Source organism: Arctopsyche grandis, chromosome 1 (assembly GCF_051622035.1).
Source record: "Arctopsyche grandis isolate Sample6627 chromosome 1, ASM5162203v2, whole genome shotgun sequence".
NCBI classification, from domain to species: Eukaryota; Metazoa; Arthropoda; class Insecta; order Trichoptera; family Hydropsychidae; genus Arctopsyche; species Arctopsyche grandis.
Window position 1 is genome coordinate 2,379,452 of NC_135355.1, and position 20,319 is coordinate 2,399,770.

Sequence of the window (20,319 nt, forward strand, 5' to 3'; positions counted from 1 at the left end):
ACTCGTGTAAATACTAGTAAAATAAAATGAGACTCGTTAGGTGGTTTAAAACATTGTTTACTCGGCGGAATGCCGCAACGGTATATCAGTCACAATACATGTTACCAACTTCATCATCCATTCTACTCATTCGTGCGAACTTAATCATTCAAACATGCATTCTTCTAGGTTATGAAACTAAATCCTACATATGTACATACATATATAAAAGTTTGCCTAAAGGTTTCATTTGCTTATGCAGACTTTTGACCAAATAGATACTTGGGCTAACGTCCGTCGGATGCTTGGCCGAATGGACATAAGACCGACGGACTTTTGGCTGAACGGACACTTGGCCGAATGGATACTTAACTGACGGACATTAAGCCGACGGACGTTTGGGCGAACAGACATTTCGCCGATTATGAAATGATTCAAAACTCACTGAAAATAGACACATTGTTCAGAAATCACCCCGACCTCATTAAATTTTGATATTATTAAACAATTAATTCATTCGGCCAATAGTCCGTCAACCAACACTTTGAGGTTACTTGTAATGGCACCTTGGTTAATATAAATTAAATATACTACGAGTATATAATATGTGACAATTGACTATTTATATTGTTTATTTACAGTTAATAGTTCAATTCCGTCTGTTTGTGTTGTGGTAACGTTATTATATACATATGTATATTCATAACATGACATACAGGAAGAGTGATTAGCATGTTATGCTTTGGAGCGTAGTGGTCACGGTTCGAATCCCACTAGTAACTGTTGGCCAGACTTAAGTTTGTGACTCTAGGTCGATCGATTCCTTTCAGAGTTTGCAATTTTTTCTGATTTTCATAAAAACATTTCCTGTTCAATTGGCATTTCCTTTCCAATATCTCTTAAAAATCTCAAGCTATACAGCGTCTTGAGGTTCACCAATTTCTATAATAAAATTCTGCAAAAAATTCTCCATAGATGTCACTGTGGATGATTTTTGTATGAATTCGTACTGTATAAAATGCTTGCATTAATTGTATTACTGTATTGTATCTGTATTAGTACACTCATCGATTTTTCTAGTAAATAATAATCTACAAGAAAATCTTTATTATAAATGACAGTTTGAATGTAATTTCAAATATTTATTGTATTATACCTAATACAGCAAACGTGCTAGGTTTTGGCGTGAGATTTCGGCGTAAAGTCAAAGTTAATCTCGACATTGAATACGTGTGGTGAAAACCCTTTCTAACTTTGCATCCTGTGCGTGTCAAATCTCTCATTTGGAGTTTTAAAAGCCCTGCACGCCCCTGGAGATTAGCGATTGAAGCGACGGAGATAAGTAAAATCTTCAGAAAACACACTCGAGCGGCTTACATTTTCCGGAGCGGAAAGCTGTGTATATTTCACCTGAAGGATTTTCAAAATGAAAATTGCACTGTGACGAGCTGAAAAAGTCGAACGCTTAATTTGGAAAGTTTGAAGGGCTTCATTAAAATTTAGCGATTCTGAGAAAATGTTTCGAAATTCGAAATTGATTAATAAGTTTAATTTCGAAATATTTATTGGCTTTTCGAAGGCAATTAGAATAAGCACTTAATTAAATTTTATATTTCAGTATTGTGTTTCATTGTTAGTATAATTTTGAAATAATATTGTATAAGAAAACATAATGTGGATGAATTCTATCATGTATGATGATTAAAGCTATAAATTTGTTACGTTATACTTAGCTAATAAAATTATTTTTATTTATATAGCAGATACATGCAAATAAGTATTTATGATAAGCACAGTTGTATTATTAAGTAAAATATTTATTAAAAAATTTTAAATAATTAAAATTTGGAACTTTAAGTCTTTACAAATAATACAAATGCACTAGAGTTTGAGATAATTGTTGAATTTTGCCATAAAATAAAACCTTAATAATGAATTACGTTAATTTGAATATAAAATCAGGGCTGTGGAGTCCTTTGTAAAAAGAACATCGACTCTGAATTTTTTTTTTTTACAATTTTCGAATATCTCTGAAGTACTTATACAGGAAGCTATATTTAATGAGCTCATGAAAAAAATTATTGCGATTTAAGCGCGAAACCAAAGTTAGAGTCGCTCAAATTCTTACCGACCACGATTCCGACTGCCGTAATATGTTGTGACTCCACGCCCTGTATAAAACGCAAATGTATTTACTAAGATTTTTTTTTAGCAGTATTCAACCAATTCCGGGTGTAATATGATTGATAGTAATAATTAAAAATTTTGCGCTATATTATTATACATATTTTAAAATATTTATTTTAAAGCTAATTCGGTGCTTCTCAATCGGAACCCAATGTATGTATGTGCATAGACATTCAAACGTCCCGATTGCGAAACACTACACTATCGATATGTGATCATTTGGGTAAAGTCTGACCTTAGTTAGATCCCTGTGGAGCTTCCGCAGGTGGAACAGAGTAAGCAGCACACAAATGAGATTAATTGCGATCCATAGCACGTTGAGCACGTAGTGTCTGTAGGGGCCGTGAACCAGTGGGCACGAGGGCGAACGTGGCCCACTATCAGCACTGGCTGCCAAAGCCCCAGACAGGAAAGTAGGTCCCAAGTTGATGGTGATGGAAGCAAACCATATCATAAAAGTCCCGAACACCACGCACTGAAACAAAGAAGAGATTGTTATGTACATACATACATACATGCATACGTTCGGTTAACTCTATTAAGGTACATATGTATGTATATAATATAAGAGGGTTTTGTAAACACTTCGGTAAATGAGTTATGTAGTCGATATTAGTTTTGTAAGTTAATGACGTTAGCGACATTGCGATGGGGTTTGTCCGAGGAGTACCTTTGAAAGTTCGCGTATAGATCAACACAATGTACTTAACTTGTGCTTGGAATTCGAGAAATACGAGAATAACTTGGAAAGTTTGCTCGCTTTGTTGCATGTGTGCGAGATAAACTTGAGTCGTTGGATTGTGAACAAAATTTTAACTCGTGTGTTGACTGGTTTTTGTCTCTATATAATAAATAATTTCGAAAGAGACTTTGTATATATGTATGTAACATTGGTTGGTTGGTTCTGGGGCTTGCAATTCACCGTCAAATTCCGATAACCGGTAAACGGTAAATAACTTCTCCCTTTACCGGTTTACCGGTTATTTACCGGTAAATGAAAAACAAATTAATAATATAAAAAAAATATTGGTTTTGTTGAGTTTATTAAAAAATGTTCATTTTATTTGGTACAATGAATTTTCAGCATTAAAATATGCTCTCAGGAAACAAATCATATCAATACTTTCGTCTTTTAGACTTGACCTGAATTTTGTGCATATTTGCCCCGCAAATGAAAATGCTCTTTCTGATTCACCCCATTTTGGTCGGCAAGTCATAAGATGTTGAAATGCAATGTTTAAATATTTGCCACGAATTTTTTCGAGTTCCAAATATGACATTTCTCTCTGAATAATATTGTTTACATATTTTTTCGGTTTATCCACTTTATTTTTGTCGTTTAATTTTTTATTTATTGCTAATTTTTAAGCTTTTCTTCCAGTTTTAATATTTCGACTATTTCTATTTAATTTCCTTCTCTGTCTTTTTGTTCAAAAATTTTATATTACTCATCCCTCAAAAATTCATACATACATATGTAGTTATATCTATGATTTTTTCCATTATTGTATTTTTATTCGTTATATGTATTAAATATTTCATATTACCGGTAATTTTCCAATTTACCGGTAATAACCAAAGGCACTTTTTTGGCGACTTACCGGTAAACCGGTAATGCAACCAACTAGTTGGTTCGTAAACATTTCATTCGTTTTTTTCCGATTCATAGGCGCCGATTCGATTTTTTTTCAATTCAAGGATTCAAAATCCCCGGAGACGAAGTTCCCGGGGGCGAAGTCTGAGTGGCACTTGCGGCCAAGTCCCGAGGGGCGCCGGGGGGGCCGCCGGATTCTGGTATACATATAGTTTCGAAAGAGACTTAGTATATATGTTTGTTTGTTCGTGACAGACAATTTAACAAAAATAACAAATGAGTATTCAAATAAATTTATATAAAATAAAACTATTCAAATAAATTTAATAAAATGTTTACTATTAGATTAGTCATGTTTAAGCGGTTTATATTACAAATACCGAGCGAAGCCGGGTAAAACCAGTATATTTTTACATAGGAAGGCTTGACAGGAAGACCCCAATGCGCCTTCCTGGAAAATTAATAACAAATGCTAAAACAAACAAAGACTGTTCATATAAAAGACGGTCTTCATCCATAATCGTAAAACCTCAAAAGAACAATTTTTAACAAAGATAATAAAAAATAATATTCTTTTTTACTTCATAAAAAATTTCCGTAATGTTTATTTTTACAGAGCCCTGGTTTGACCTCTATTGAAACGAATCATATGCTGTATTATGCGAGCATATAATTTAATTGAAAAATTCACAGAAACTGGTTCTTACTGTAAGTTTGTATAGCACATTTATTTATTTATTTTTACATAGATATATACCAGGAAGGCTTGACAGGAAGACCCCAATGCGCCTTCCTGGACAATTAATTACAAACAATGCAGCATTTTTTATTAAACAACTGTATTTCCAGAAGTTGAAGAACACGAAATAACAATTAATTAATTACAGAATTAATCCATTGAGACATATATTGATTTAGATTTTGTACATAATTTTTACAAATTATACACAATACATAAATACAGAAGATTAGTAATGCACGTCAAGCAACAAAGTGTTTTTGACTGTATAATATCAGCAAATTCGAAATTACTAAAAGTCAAATTTGCGAGAGACGGGATTGGTTTTTGCCAATTTGTTAGAACTTTTTTAGTGAAATCAGACAAATTGGCAAATCTGATAGGAAACCATCAACCTGGAGTCATATAAGGTCTGGCCATGACCCATGAATGAAAATGTATATGAATTTTAATGAACGTTTTGTAGCAACAATTGAGCTGAATGATATTTATTTACTTTACATTAATCATATCCAAAAAAATCATACTAGAACTAAGTACTTATCATTTTTTGGTGTTCAGTAAAACGATGTTACTAAAAAGAAAATTTCAAAGAAATTAAATATTCCTATAGCTAAGATATCGGAATTTTTCTCAATATTCCAGCTCTTTGTCTGGAAAAATTTACGTATCTATAAAATTTTATCGTCCAGCACCGAGCTGTTAAATTTCGAAATATTTCTATATCTTTCATAATAAATAGCCGAATTCTCCGACGTTGCTCATTGGAAGAAAATTAATCATAAAAGATAAAAGTGGTTCAGTAGATATAAATTGTATAAAAAAATAATATTATAAATGTTCATAGTCTAATAGATGAGATTATATACAAAATTTGATAAATTTGGTGTTTTTTGTACATACATATTTTTTACAAATACAATTATATTTTATACTATTTAAGGAAAACCAACAGTCTTAATTTAAAAAACAGAACACATAATAAAATACATAACAAAAGACCAATTATAGGTTTCCGATGGTAGTAATAAACTCAAACATCATACGTAAGACAAAACAGAGAAATTAAATTAAAAGATTATTCAAAAAATGACTTAACTATTGCTCAAAAATTAAATCAGCTGATAACTAAAGATAAAACTATCATTGATTGATCTGTGTACATATATGAAGCTTGTATTGGTTAGAAAGTTTGTTTTGGAGAAATAAACAATGAAATTTGAGGTTATGGGTAGCTATTGAACTAATTGTATGTGATGTATGTATGTAAGCTTATTGTAAAAAACTATATGTATGTAAGCTTATTGTAAATCATATTAACAATTAGATACAACATAACTTCTTATTGAATACTTATCTCGCAGATAAAACTCCGTGAAGAGATATACTTTTAGCCGTGAAATGTCAGATTTGACATATTTGGCCATAAATCAATATATATCGTGTATTACATTACATGAAGCTAGACGCCAAATTTGAAATTTATATATACATATGAGTGTTAAAACTTTAAATATTTAAATATAAGAGATAACGAGAACCTATAGAGCAAATTTTATAAAATATAGAATGAATTATAGGCGTTTAAACAATTAAAATGGCCATATCAAGGCGAAAAGGTTGAAGATAGATTATGGTAGCTTGCCGTACCGTCATAGATGTCACCTTACCCGAGATTCTGGATATTTGGAAGATACGGGACGAACGCTTATTAGACGTCAGGAAGATTTACTTTCCGCGTGTTTAAAACGCATTCTATACGATATTTTATCTCCAACGTAATGGCAGACGATACATTAACGTATATTGATGACCAAAATGAGCAATATGGCAAAGTATGAAAACGATCGGATAAGAGATAAGAGATATAAAAAATGACCACTAACACGAAAACCATGTGAACTTAATAAGAGGTAAGTAAAAATACCAAGGTTATGATCTCTCGATAATCGATTAAAGGTTTTATTTGCTCGCCACAGAAGAGTTTTGTCTATAATTATAGCTCGCATGCGGAATTGCAATTGGAGCATAGGTACGCGACGATTTGCTCGGATTTTTTTGATTTTTAAATATAGTTTAAATAGGAGTAACGGACAATCGATAAAGTCAGATAATATTTTCATAAGATATGTAATATCTGCTATTTCTTTTCTACATATGCTCGAGTGGAAGAATGTGATGATTTTTACATAAATTTAAGTAATTATTGGAATGATATATGTATATCTTTAGTGCAATAACAAAGGTAGCGTATAAATTTCTTTTGAACGTTCTCAATTCTATCAATGTAGGTGGCATATCTCGGATTTCACACTTGAGGCGCATATTCTAAATTACTTCGAACATATAATTACACTTTGTACATATGTGTATGTATGTGTATAATAATTTAATTATTATTACTAACTTTAATTGTATTTCATTGTACTTTTTTTCCTTTTCTTTATGTAAAATGGTAATTTTTTTGAGCGTCATTTTATTATTACATAAATAATAGAGGCATCATTTTATTATTACACAAATCACTGTATTTCCAGAAGCTGAAGAACACGAAATAACAATTAATTAATTAATAAATTAATTACAGAATTAATTCATTGAGACATCTATGGACTTAGATTTTGTACATATTTTTTACAAATTATACACACAATAAATACAGAAGATTTGAGACAACAAGAAAGATGATTTTTTGCCAATTTTGAGGAACCGTTTCAACAATAATAACCAGTAGCGTGGTCTAGTGGTGAATGTTGAATTATCTCGTACTTGATGTTACGAGTTCGATTCCCGCTAAGTCTCGCTATTGGCTAGACTTTGATTTGTCAAGGTCGATCGTTTCTTATCAGAATTTGCCAATTTTTCTTATTTTCATTGAAACGATTCCTGTAAAATTGGCGTTTCCTTCCCAATTTTCTGTTGCGAACCATTAGTTATTGTTATATCTTAGGTTTCGCCATATTGCTCACCATAGATGACTCTGTGGTTGTTTATCGAATATAAAAATTCATATTGTTACATGAAAGTTATTCATCGTTATTTATCGTATTAATACGATATTTGTAATATCTGACGATAGATGTCAGATATTGTTTAGATTTACATGTATCTATGTAATAATTATGTGGACCAGGAAGGCGCATTTGGGGTTTACCTGTTAAGGCTTCCTGGTATATTTGTATATATGTATGTAAAATAAATAAATAAATAAACAATGTTCAGATAAAATTGGCAAACTCTGATAAGAAACGATCGTTTTGGAGTCAAATCTAACCAGCAGTATGGCGGATCGAACCCACTGATCACTTGGTGCTAAAAATACACGCTACCATTAAACCATACTGCTGGCTAATATAATATAAACCTTGTAAAAAAAATAGACTTCTCTCGAGAGTTTCAACGTATCTACAAAACTTTAATGTATATTTATGTACGTATGTATGTATAAAGATTTCGATGCTTTAAAGGTTTTATGGATATATGTTTGTGTTCCATTATACATGTATACAATTTTAAGCACGTAATTGAAAAGATCGACAAACATTACGTGACCTAAACTATCTAATTAAAAACTTCATTCGATCGGATCGAGACTAAGAAGGAGAGGAGGCCACAACTTTGTAAACAAGTTGCAAGTAAATTATCCACGTAGTTGAAAGTCTTCTTAAGTACTCTAGAGGTTCGGTCCGTTTTCTAAATTAACGTTCCGTTCAATTGTATAATAATTTGAAAACAAGATAAGGCGCTTTTCGACAGAATTGAATTACAAACGAAGCTGAAATGACGTGCTTCTGAAGTATGGACAATCGATATGCAATGACATTATCTCAGATCGCGCTTTTAAAATTTAAATAATAACGCCCAATCTTGCTGGAAAATATCAACAAAATGAGCGGGGAAATATAAAAATTTCCTCGTATAATTTATCGTACTTTTAGACCGTACATACGAGAGCTACAGGGTGGAATGGAAACAATTGTATTCTTATTATCTTATGAAAATCAACATTTTCATTGAATGGTTTACGACAATACACAATTACGCAAAAAGGATCATAGTGACTATTCTGGGTACTATGTACGTCATATAATGGTATCAGATACGACAAAACGTTCATGTATAAAATACTCACACGACAGAATGTCCAGCTATTCAATATTCATACGTTTAAAAATATTGTTTTTTACGTAAAAAGAGATGTATAATTCGATAATATTTTATTTTGATTACAGATAAACTAATTTTCGCATTAAAAATATAATTACCTATATATTTATACGATATCATAGATACATACATATGTGGACAAATTCGATATATCGCAGATTATTGCGAGAAGTACATTTGCACATTCTTAGTTTGTGTAGCATATTTATAATAACCAACATATTTGAAAAGAAATGGGAATATATTGCAAATTTGGTGGAACTGTTTCAACAATGAAATCGGATAAATTGCAAACTCGGATAGGAAACCATCGATCTTTAGTCACATACGAACAAATATCCAATGTCTGGGGAACAAACACCAGTCTAGGGAATGTATCCATGACCACTCAGTTGAAAGAATTATACGTTAGCCACTTAGCTATGCCTATTATATAACGGGTAAATGTTTTATCGAACTCTTAAAAGAAAAAATCTGATTTAAAACGTTTTGTTCGTTAAAGTTCTGCCATGTGAGCGTTTTATCCGTGAATGATTTGTAGCCAGAATATTTTGACGTAGACGCTATGTCGGTGAACGTTTTATCGGTTAATTTTTTATCGGCGAACGTTTTGTCGGTGAACGTTTTGCCGGTGAACGTTTTGTCGGCATTTTGTAGATGAAAGTTTTGTCGGTGAACGTTTTGCCGGTGAACGTTTTGTCGGCATTTTGTAGATGAAAGTTTTGTTGGTGAACGTTTTGCCGGTGAACGTTTTGTCGGCATTTTGTAGATGAAAGTTTTGTCGGCAAACGTCTTGTCCCTGAAGGTTTTGTCGTGATATCATTTTACATAAATATGTATGTACATAGTAATTGGAATAGTCATAATTTTCATAGATTAAATAGTTCCTTGATCCATGGTTTGAAGATGTGATAATGAAAAATACTGGATTATTGTATGGATCATCCATAAACAAGCAGCGTGGACTAGTGGTAACGGTTCGATTTCGACTAGTAGCTATTAGCTAGACCTTGGTTTGTCACTCCAAGTCGATCGTTTCCTATCAAAGTTTGCCAATTTTTCTGATTTTCATTGAAACCGCTCCTGTAAATTGGCATCTCCTTTCCAATCTCTCTTGCAAATCTCAAGTTATTCAGCGTCTTGAGGTTCGCCAATTTCTATAATAAGATTCTGCAAAAATTTCTCTATAGATGTCACTGTGGATGATGTTTGTATGAATTCGCATTGTTTGTATTTGTTGTGTTATTGTATCTGTATTAGTACACTGATCGCATTGCAGGGAGTTGTAAAGGCGAATGTACATGTTCGATGGAAATAAAATAAAAAAAACCGGATTATTTCATGATTCTAATTGCTTTCGCTGTACCCTGTATCATTGAGCTGTATGAAAGTATCTGCGGTAGGTACATAGATAATAAGATCTTACGTAGACAAAGGAAGCGGAATACTGAATGCTTTTGAAGACTCACCCTGCGGCTAATATTGTGATGAACTTAATCTTGGCGATCTTCTCTACGAAAGGTGAAAATTCCCAACACGTGCGGCCATATTTTCACAGAGTTATCCAATCAGACGTGGGGTATTCTGAAAAGTTTTAAGCCACCTACTTTCGTGAGGCCTTCGAGTAGGTGTAATTACGAAGGGGCGATTTCCTCGAGGGCCGTTGGCGAAACAATGAAAAAAGAAAGGGAAAAGCTGCAAAATTTCCACCGGTTAGCATAATAGGGGTTGGGGTTCTTAACGACAGAGAGGGGTCGTAAACTTTTGAGCGCCACTAGAAACCTCAACCACTCCTAAGTGTTTAATCAATTTTTTACTTTTCTACGGGTCGAAACATGCCGTGAAATCGTTTCGGTTCGCTCTGAATAATAACAATAGGCAAATATGCCCTCGCGTTGTAATTCGCGTATTTATTCAAAACGGTTTGTTTACTGTTGTGAATAATTAAAATGAAAAGCATAGTGCTTTGCTCATTACTGAATTGTTTAATGTCGGAAATATTGTCGTTTGATAACAGCGCTGGAAAACGACTCGTTAATGCCTCTTTGCTGCTTCGAATGAAATTTCACACTCTATATGCGTGAATATTTAATAGATTAATATGTTATTCAAAATAAACATTAGTTATTTTATAAAAAATATCGATTATAATAATGAAATGCATCTTTTGTTTCAACAAAACGGTGTCACATTTATACAAGTCATCAAACAATCTCTTTCGTGGATTTATTTTATTTTATTTTATTTTAACCTTTGAAGGACGGAGCGTCGACCAGTGTCATGAATTGGGGTCGAGTAAGACCCCAGTATTTTTTTTTTTCAAAATACAGTTTTTCTCAATACAAATGGGTTCAATATCGGTCTCCGTGACGTGACAGAATGTTAAATTACAGAAAACACAAATATCGGAAGGCAAAGATCGAAAATCGAAAGATCTTAAGTCGAAAGATCAAAAAAAAAATGGTGCATGTTAAACGGTACATACTCACTTAATTTGCGCGAGCAGTATACAACAGGAACAAGAGGAACAGGCTTTTCCTCCCGTATTAATGTGAGCGCGCAGAATCAAGATCTTTCGATTTTCGATCTTTGCCTTCCGATATTTATGTTTTCTGTAATTTAACATTCTGTCTCGTCACGTAGACCCGTTCAATATATGTATATCTTATTAAACATTTTATACATCAACTTAAAATGTTTTAGTCCTATAGCATGTTTTTGACTATTTTTGTATTAAAAAATAACGAAAAGCATCAACACGCAAACGCACATAGGTAAGGCCAACAGGTGACTGCATGACTCAATGGCCACGCGCCAAAAGCGACAAAATCAATAGCTTACGAAAATATATCTGTCTCTTTCTCTCGCATTGATTCATCGATCAACAAGAATATGCATGCGAACAGTCAAAAACATGAGTTATCGCTACCGACTTTAAATCATACTTTGAAACGTAGAAATGTATTTATTTACGATGTACCTCTTTTCTAAATCATACAAAATCCATTCAAATAAACTTCTTGTAGTTCATTTTAGGAATACAAGAAATATAGGGTGTATAGCTTTGAAAAACACAGTTATTACGAAAAACGAAAAAATTGGGGCACTTGCATACCCCACTTCGGTGTGGGAGGGTTAAAATATTAGACCCAGTGACATTACAGAGAGCTCCAACGCGTCAAAGTGGCCAGTCATATAATAATAATAATATAATATAACATCATAATAATAATAATGACATAATAATAAGGATGTGGCTATTTGTACATACAGTATTGACTAGTATATATATATATATATATATATATATATATATATATATATATATATACATATATATATATATATATATATATATATATATATATATATATATTTTTTTTTTTTTTTTCTACTATTATTTGCGTATTATAAATTACCTTTCATGCCAAAATGGTTAGAAATTAAATACATAAATAATATAATTTTTATTTAACGAATACTATCTACTCTTTGATTGGTCAATTATTTTTTTCATGAATAATGTTAATTACAGACGTTAAAAATATATGTATGGTTGGTTGATTGTACACGTCACACACTTTTCGGCATTTTGTTTATTTTTGCGAATAAAGAAGAAATTTAAGCTCGAGTTCTCGCATTGTTTATATTTGCACTTTATCAGATAATACTGTTTGTACGTGTATTTTCACATTTAAATATAATTAATGTACTCGGATAAATCCTATGAAAGTGTATTTTCACACGTTGCTTTTGTTCTCATATGACATTTGATATGTATATACATAAGTACTTCGTCAAAAGGATCCTATTTGTAATACCTGTAGGTAAAGGTCAGAGGGTGATCTGAAAAGGGTTGGAAAAAGTTCAATCTGGGAAGTCTATGTAGCGACTGAATACATTAAGAAGAATCTTATTAAGACCTAATATTTAAAAATATTAATACAGAAACGTTACGGTTCAAAGGCGAATGAATCAACTCGGATCGTTCCTCGTCTGAGTTAAAAGACAAAAAACAAACCATTCCCATGTTCTATTCTCTCTGGTCCAAATGGCAAATAAAAGAACACAGTTGAAAGGAACCTTTCTCAAGACAACTTAACCGCATTCAGAACGATGCGAGAAAATTTGCATCCAGCTTTAAATACGACGTTCTAATAGTCGCATTTAGCTCTCGACATTTCATTGACACATTTTCTTTGCGTCGAGAAAAACATACAGTGGTTTTCAAATTGAGCATCCGACGACAATGTCGACGTGACCTCATTTTACGACAGCATAAATCGTCGTATCGACGTGTAAAAACTAATGACGTATCAGAGCTGGAAGCACCCCAATCAGAACTTGATCCCCAGGCCATTGTTCACCTTATCGAGACGTTACGAGCTGACGATAACTGCTCCAATCCCAGACATTCGATATCCACGTTGAATTTTCCGTATATTTTCCGAATAGGCTGTAAGTTTGTGATAAAACCGCACAAGAAAAATGCAAACATGAAATAAACTCACAACGAAAATGGAAAAATGCACACATATTAGTCAGCAGTATTGCTTAATGGTAGCGTGTATGTTTAGCACCAAGTGATCAGTGGGTTCGATCCGCTATACTGCTGGTTAGATTTGACTCCAAATCGACCGTTTCTTATCAGAGTTTTTTTTTTCGTATTAAACAATTAAATATATTTAAAAATATATATACGCATTTCAACACGCGGTATTATCAGTGTGTCACTGAAGAGAGCCGCACTCTCGAGACATCCAAGCTTTCAAAGATGCTCGAGAAGAACTATTGCAATAGAATTCCACAAAAAAGCGTTAAGGGGTATTTTTATGTTATCCGAGGGTGCCTTTTTGTGGAATTCTATTGCGTAAGTTCTTGTTAAGCGCCTTTAAAATCGGATTTCTCAAAACTATTCAGTGAAATTCAGTGCATTCTTCCGGTGAGCGATTTGCTCATGTGTGCTATTGAATGCACAAATTTGCATACTTCATCATTAGGTTTTTCTTGTATCTCTTGGTGTGCGGATTTGGTGTCTCGTATCTTTTACAATGTCCACATTTTGTGAGATATGTTTTTTTTTGGGCTCGATTTCAATGTGCACTTTTTACAAACCTCCTTAAGAGGGCTGTACACCCGAAACCTTAATTTTGTTACCGTTCCTTTCTTCGATATTTATATTGAGTGTATGTATATATTGAGTGAATGCAACAATATTTTTATTTATTTTATTTTATTTAAATAGGCACACATACAGAATAAAATATAAAAAGAAAGTTGTATAATGAGACAAAAAATAATAATAAACATAAATAAAAATATAATATTCCATTTACAGTGAGCACCACATGGTGATATAAAAAAGTAAAATTACAAAAACATCAAGATTTTAAAAAAAAGAAAAGAAACAGATAAAGAAAAAGATACAGATAAAGTAAAAAAGAAAAAGAAAGACTATAAGGGTGAAGAAGCAAATCAACCACATATTATTTTCTTCACCTTTGTCCTAAAAATACTAAAAGAGTCTCTAAAGAGGTCAGGACAATCATCTAAGCTATCGTAAATACATATATCAATATATATATTGAGTGAATGCGACAGTTATGCTTCGACCAGATAAAACGTGTTTTAAATTGACAAAATCGAGGTTTCGTATTCTACTATTTTCTCCTCCAAAACTGGATCAATTTTTAAAAAAATTTCATCATCGGTATGAGAAAGATATTTTCTGTGCATCTATTGGCGTATTTTTCTTAAAATCGACCGTTAAATAACCACGCTAGACTCTTTTCGTGGGTGTAAAAAAGAGGCGATTTTATAGATGTTTGGCGGCTCCTAGCTCATATAAAAAATAATTAATCAAAAAAATAAAACGATAGATGCACCCCAATGGTGGATATCCATAGCATATTAAAAAATAATTTCTCTAGTGCCATAATTGAGGTAGGGAGAAGTATAGTACGTTTGTATGGACAAGGCGCTGCTGTCCAGCCCTCTTAACGTTTCACTTAAGATTACAATTCAGGAAAAGAATTGCCTCATGTCCGATCGTTTTCATACTTTGCCATATTGCTCATTTTGGTCATCAGTATAAGTAAATGGATCCTCCGCCATTACGATAGGCATAAAATATCGTTTAAGACGCGTTTGAAGTTTGAACATTTGAAATCTATGTAGTCTTTAGTTTTATACATAGATGGCGGTAGTAAAATAAAATTATTGGTATTTTTATTCAAAATAATTTTAGTGTGTGCATATTTCGTGGGCGATATTTGAATGCACAATTTTCAATTTGCATATTTCATCGTGTGGTTCTTCTTGCGTCTAATTTTGAGTGTGCGCTTCTCATGTAGTATTTTCTGTGCTCGAACCATGTGCATATTTTAAATGCGGATCTATTGTGTACGCATTTTTCCGTTTAAAAATGTCGATATGTGATTTTTTTTTTGTGCGGTTTATGCTACTTTCTTTTGTTGTGCGCTTCTTCAGGGTTCAAAATTTTCGTGTACGGTTTGTCACAGTTTTACTATTCATACACGGATGAATCCATCCGACATACGCCCATATCAAACATTGATTTGGTTTTACCCACAGGACCGCATCCATTTATTATTCCATTTGTCTCAAACCGGGTAGGGTTCTCCAACTCCGTCTCTATATGGTGTAAACATCGGTTTCGTGGGAAACACGACGTGTTCAAACAAATTAAGATATTCCGTTTTTACATCGGATATAAACCTATGTACATCGTGATATTAATACCCCACAATAATATTTATCGCTTTCGACGATTACTATTTATAATCGCCTTTGTTTCGGGAATTTTCTTTATACAAAAAAAAAAATGCTCGGCTTAAATTTCCTTGAAAAAGAATCTTGTAAATATTAAAATATAATAAATAATTTTGGCGCGTGGCCTACGTGAGGCTATAACCGCATCGCAAACACAATAGCTATTGTGGTGCGTGCGAAATAAAATATGTTTTTAAAAACTTAATATGAAGGGTAAATTGAATTTTTTTACGCTAAGCGGGAGAGTTTACCCGGATTTACGATATCGTGAAAGTGATATAATTAGGCCAATTTTATTAAATAAACAAGTTCAAAAATTCACCCTACAATTCGGCTTAATTGAGTGACATATCTACATATGTATAGGTATTTTGGTTTTTATTACTAAATTATGTTCACATATTATATCAATTTTAATAGCTACTAATCCACTGATCATTTTCTATTTTAAAATTTTAATTTAATTTTGTTAGTAATCATAGTATTATATTATTCTAATGTTAATTTATTTTTATTTTTACATAGATATATACCAGGACGGCTTGGCAGAAAGACCCCAATGCGCCTTCCTGGACTAGTAATTACAAACAATGCAGCATTTTTTATCATTACATAAATCACTGTATTTCCAGAAGTTGAAGATCACGAAATAACAATTAATTAATTGCAGAATTAATCCATTTAGACATCTATGGATTTAAATTTTTACAAATTATACACACAATAAATACAGAAGATTTGTGACAGCAAGAAAGATGATTTTTTGCCCATTTTGAGGAACCGTTTCAACAATGATCAGATAAAATTGGCAAACTCTGATGAGAAACGATCGATTTGGAGTCACAAATACCCCCAAATCTAACCAGCAGTATGACGGATCGAACCCACTGATCACTTGGTGCTAAACATATACGCTACCATTAAGCCATACTGCTGGCTGTTAATGTACAGCATAATAGAAAAATGAGCTCAAAAACCTATTTACAATATGTATAGGTATAATAACGCAATTTGGTCCCGTTTTCATCTTAATTCATAGCAAAAAGCTCTTTTGCCAAAAGTTGCAAGGAACGGGTTCCTACATAAATATGTACATACATACAAACATACATTGATGTTTAATTTTTATTTCGACACCAAAGAGTTTTTCTTAGGTCGAGACTAGGGATCCCAATCGAATATTCGAATATTCGAGTATTCGAATTATTCGTCTGATTTTTCGGCCATTCGTTATTCGAATATTTCATCAACTATTCGAATATCATTCGTGTATATAATTTTTCTATAAACTAAATACACAAAATCAACATGAAAAGAGTGATGAAAGAGAAGCCGACGATTATGAAGAAAATGAAATATGTAATTGGGATAATTGTGATAAAAATGAAGATAATGAAGAAGATGAAATGTCTACATGTGAAGAAACGGATTTTTATTCATTAAATACGGAAATGTTTGAACAAAATCACTTTTCGACCGATAATAATCTCTACAAAATTTTGGAAAACATTAGAAAAATAATACGAATATTTAAGAAGTCACCGGCGAAATATACATTTTTACAAGAAATCATAATGAATTATTATTGGCTGTAAAAACGAGGTGGAATTCAATGGCAACTGTGATAAGACGATTCATTAAAATTTATACTTGGTACATATGTAATTACCTTTTTTTTAATTTTCGAATATATTCGAATATTCGAATAGCTCTTGATTTACTATTCGATATTCGAATAGTTGAAGTCGACGAATATTTGGGATCCCTAGTCGAGACCGATTATTTCTTCGTTATTTTAACGTCAAAGTTAGGCAAAATTATAAATTGTAGCTTTCTAGTAAAAATCGACAAATATACCTACTATATAATCTTTTTTATTTATAACTTACAATTTTTTTATTAGTTTCTCTTCGCCAATTGGTCTGACAAACTACATAGCTATATTCTTCCGATCGCTTTGAAACTTTACCATTTTGCGAGGTTTGGCCGCCGATAGAGATTGAATTAAATTGGGTTCGCTAAGTCAATGGTGAAATATAATCGTAATACACACGCTTAAGAATCCAAAAACTTTAGAGAAGGTGAAGGTGGCTCATTCACTGCCAGTAGCCTTGTTTGTTTGGCTTTCCGCCCCCCACCGAGTTCAATCCCTGGGTTGACGTTGATTTAAAATAATCCATTCCGAGTATTTCTGTAGTGCTGCTGGTCAGGCTTGGATATTTTTTACCCCAAGCAGATCGTTTTCCAATTTGTTTGATATTATTGTAAAACCATCCTACCAACTATTTGTCATCAATATTTGAATATGATTTCAAATTAATAATCCATAAATTTATATGTTCAAGTTTAATACCATAGGTTTCTAGCAATAATTTGCCAATTAACATTGGAAAATCATTGCTTTACAAACTATACCTCAGTATGAAAGTCAGTACGATCATACAACCAGTAGCGTGGTCTAGTGGTGAATGTTGAATTATCTCGTACTTGATGTTACGAGTTCGACTCCCGCAAAGTCTCGCTATTGGCCAGACCTTGATTTGTCAAGGTCGATCGTTTCTTATCAGAATTTGCCAATTTTTCTGATTTTCATTGAAACGATTTCTGTAAAATTGGCGTTTCCTTCCCAATTTTCTGTTGCGAACCTTTAGTTGTTGTTATATCTTAGGTTTCGCCATATTGCTCACCATAGATGTCTCTGTGGTTGTTTATCGAATATAAAATTCGTATTGTTACATGAAAGTTATTCATCGTTATTTATCGTATTAATACGATATTTGTAATATCTGACGATAGATGTCAGATATTGTTTAGATCTACATACATGTATCTATGTAATAATTATGTGGACCAGAAAGGCGCATTTGGGGTTTACCTGTTAAGCCTTCCTGGTATATTTGTATATATGTATGTAAAAATAAATAAATAAATATGCTCATAATAATCACTTCAATCTTTATTTTAATTCCTGTATCAATTTTTTTTCCGAAACCACCCGTTGAAATATTAACGGGCACAACACTAGTTTATAAATAAATATAACTAAAATGATGTATAAATGATTAGCTCGTTTAATACTTAAATAGCACTAATAATTCAAAAACGGTAATATTTAGGTTGGCACTCTTGGGTCGAGCGTATGCTTAAGTTGGTATGCTGCGTAACGCCACGGCTCATTGGGGCCGTCGATACCTACAATTTTAACACCTAAATGGCAACCACAGGTTGCAATATGGGAACTGGATATGGAAAATATTGTAAGTAATATTGTTGGTGTTGACGGCCCCATTGACTATTTGTACCCACACAGATTGAAGCCGATTGTATCTATTTATAAATAAATATAAATACAATTATGTATAAAAGATTAGCTTGCTTAATAATGTATACTTAATAGCACTAGTAACTCTAAAACGGTAGTCTTTCATTTGCCATTGCAAAATTAAAGAAAAAAACATTTTTGGAACGTATAGAAAATATTTCTTTTAAAATGAAGAATTTCGAATAGAGTGAAAATCGTATTTCTATTAAACGTAGTTCAACTTGAATGCGACCGACCGTATTTACCGAACGTGAATTTCCGCCGGAATAAAAAAACCTAACGAACTTCCTTTGAAATACATTTTCGTTATATTAAATTTTTTATTTCAAATCCTCTGGAAGTTTCAACTACGATTTTTATTTAGTAATAACCTCGCAATAAATATAGACAAATTATAAATGCTAATTATACTACGGAATTGTGCAGACCAAAGTGTACCTTAATTCGTTTACTTCAAAATAGCTTTCGCTTAACAAATTCATAACCCAAATAAAATTACCAGAGCCGTAACAAAACCCTGCAGCGACGCTTAGTGTGAAAATTTATTCAAATTTCTTACGCGCAAAGCCTGAAAAAAAATCCTTTGGATGCTGCACGCTAAAAATGCTTATTTTATTAAAACACGTGAGGTCTCCTCTCGTATGCGCGAAAATAAAAAAATTAAAAACAAGAGTATCCCATTTGCATGACTAATTTACGGTCGCACGTGTTAAGTGGGATTACGTCTCGTTGATTTTATATTGGACGAAAAAAATGAAAATTTACAAACAAGTGCCACTTTTTAGTATGCGTCGAATGAACGTTAACACACACACACACACAAAAAAAAAATTATAAAATAACAGCTGATCAGAAAAATATAAAAATGTTTTCAAACCATGAAGAAGAGATCAAACTCAAAATTACCAACACGGAAGTGAGACGAATAACTTAAGCATGGATTAGAAATTGGCATTTTAACAATTTTTACATACCTCCTTTACGTTTGACTCAGGAAAAAATTCAGGAAAAAATTTGGCTCTTATCCGATCGTTTTCATACTTTGCCATATTGCTCATTTTGGTCATCAATGTAAGTAAATGGATCCTCCGCCATTACGATGGTGCAAAAATATCGTGTAAGACGCGTTTGAAATTTTAATTTATGAAAGTTTTAAACATAGATGGCGGTAGTAAAATAAAATTATTGGTATTTTTATTCAAAATAATAATTTTTTTTGTTTTATCTGACATTAGAAGTTAAAATTTGAATCGCTTGTGAATGGCGACCTTTGTTCGGCGCGCTTCTCTAATTTGGTTTTTACACCCTAATTCTGATAATCGGCAAGATATCTGCATGAATGATATCTCAAAAGTGCAATAAAATGTTTTTGAAAAGGTTTTGCTTATAAATAAAATTTAGTTATTTTTTTAAATACAAACAAATATCAGTTATTTTCTACTTGACAAATTTTTGAAAACTTACTGTAATATTTTTGATAATGGTTGTTTTTTTGTTTTTGTTTTATATAATTTGATTGAATACACATTATAAAAACAA

At 32.3% G+C, this 20,319-nt stretch overlaps 1 protein-coding gene across 1 annotated transcript in view; it reads right to left on the reverse strand.

Moving 5' to 3' along the window:
• LOC143912864 (uncharacterized) overlaps positions 1-20,319 on the reverse strand; it is a 260,640-nt gene that overhangs the window by 74,150 nt on the left and 166,171 nt on the right. Inside the window, exon 5 of the mRNA XM_077432304.1 lies at positions 2,402-2,641. Within this exon, the coding sequence (XP_077288430.1) occupies positions 2,402-2,641 (240 nt within the window). The remainder of the gene's footprint in view (positions 1-2,401; positions 2,642-20,319) is intronic.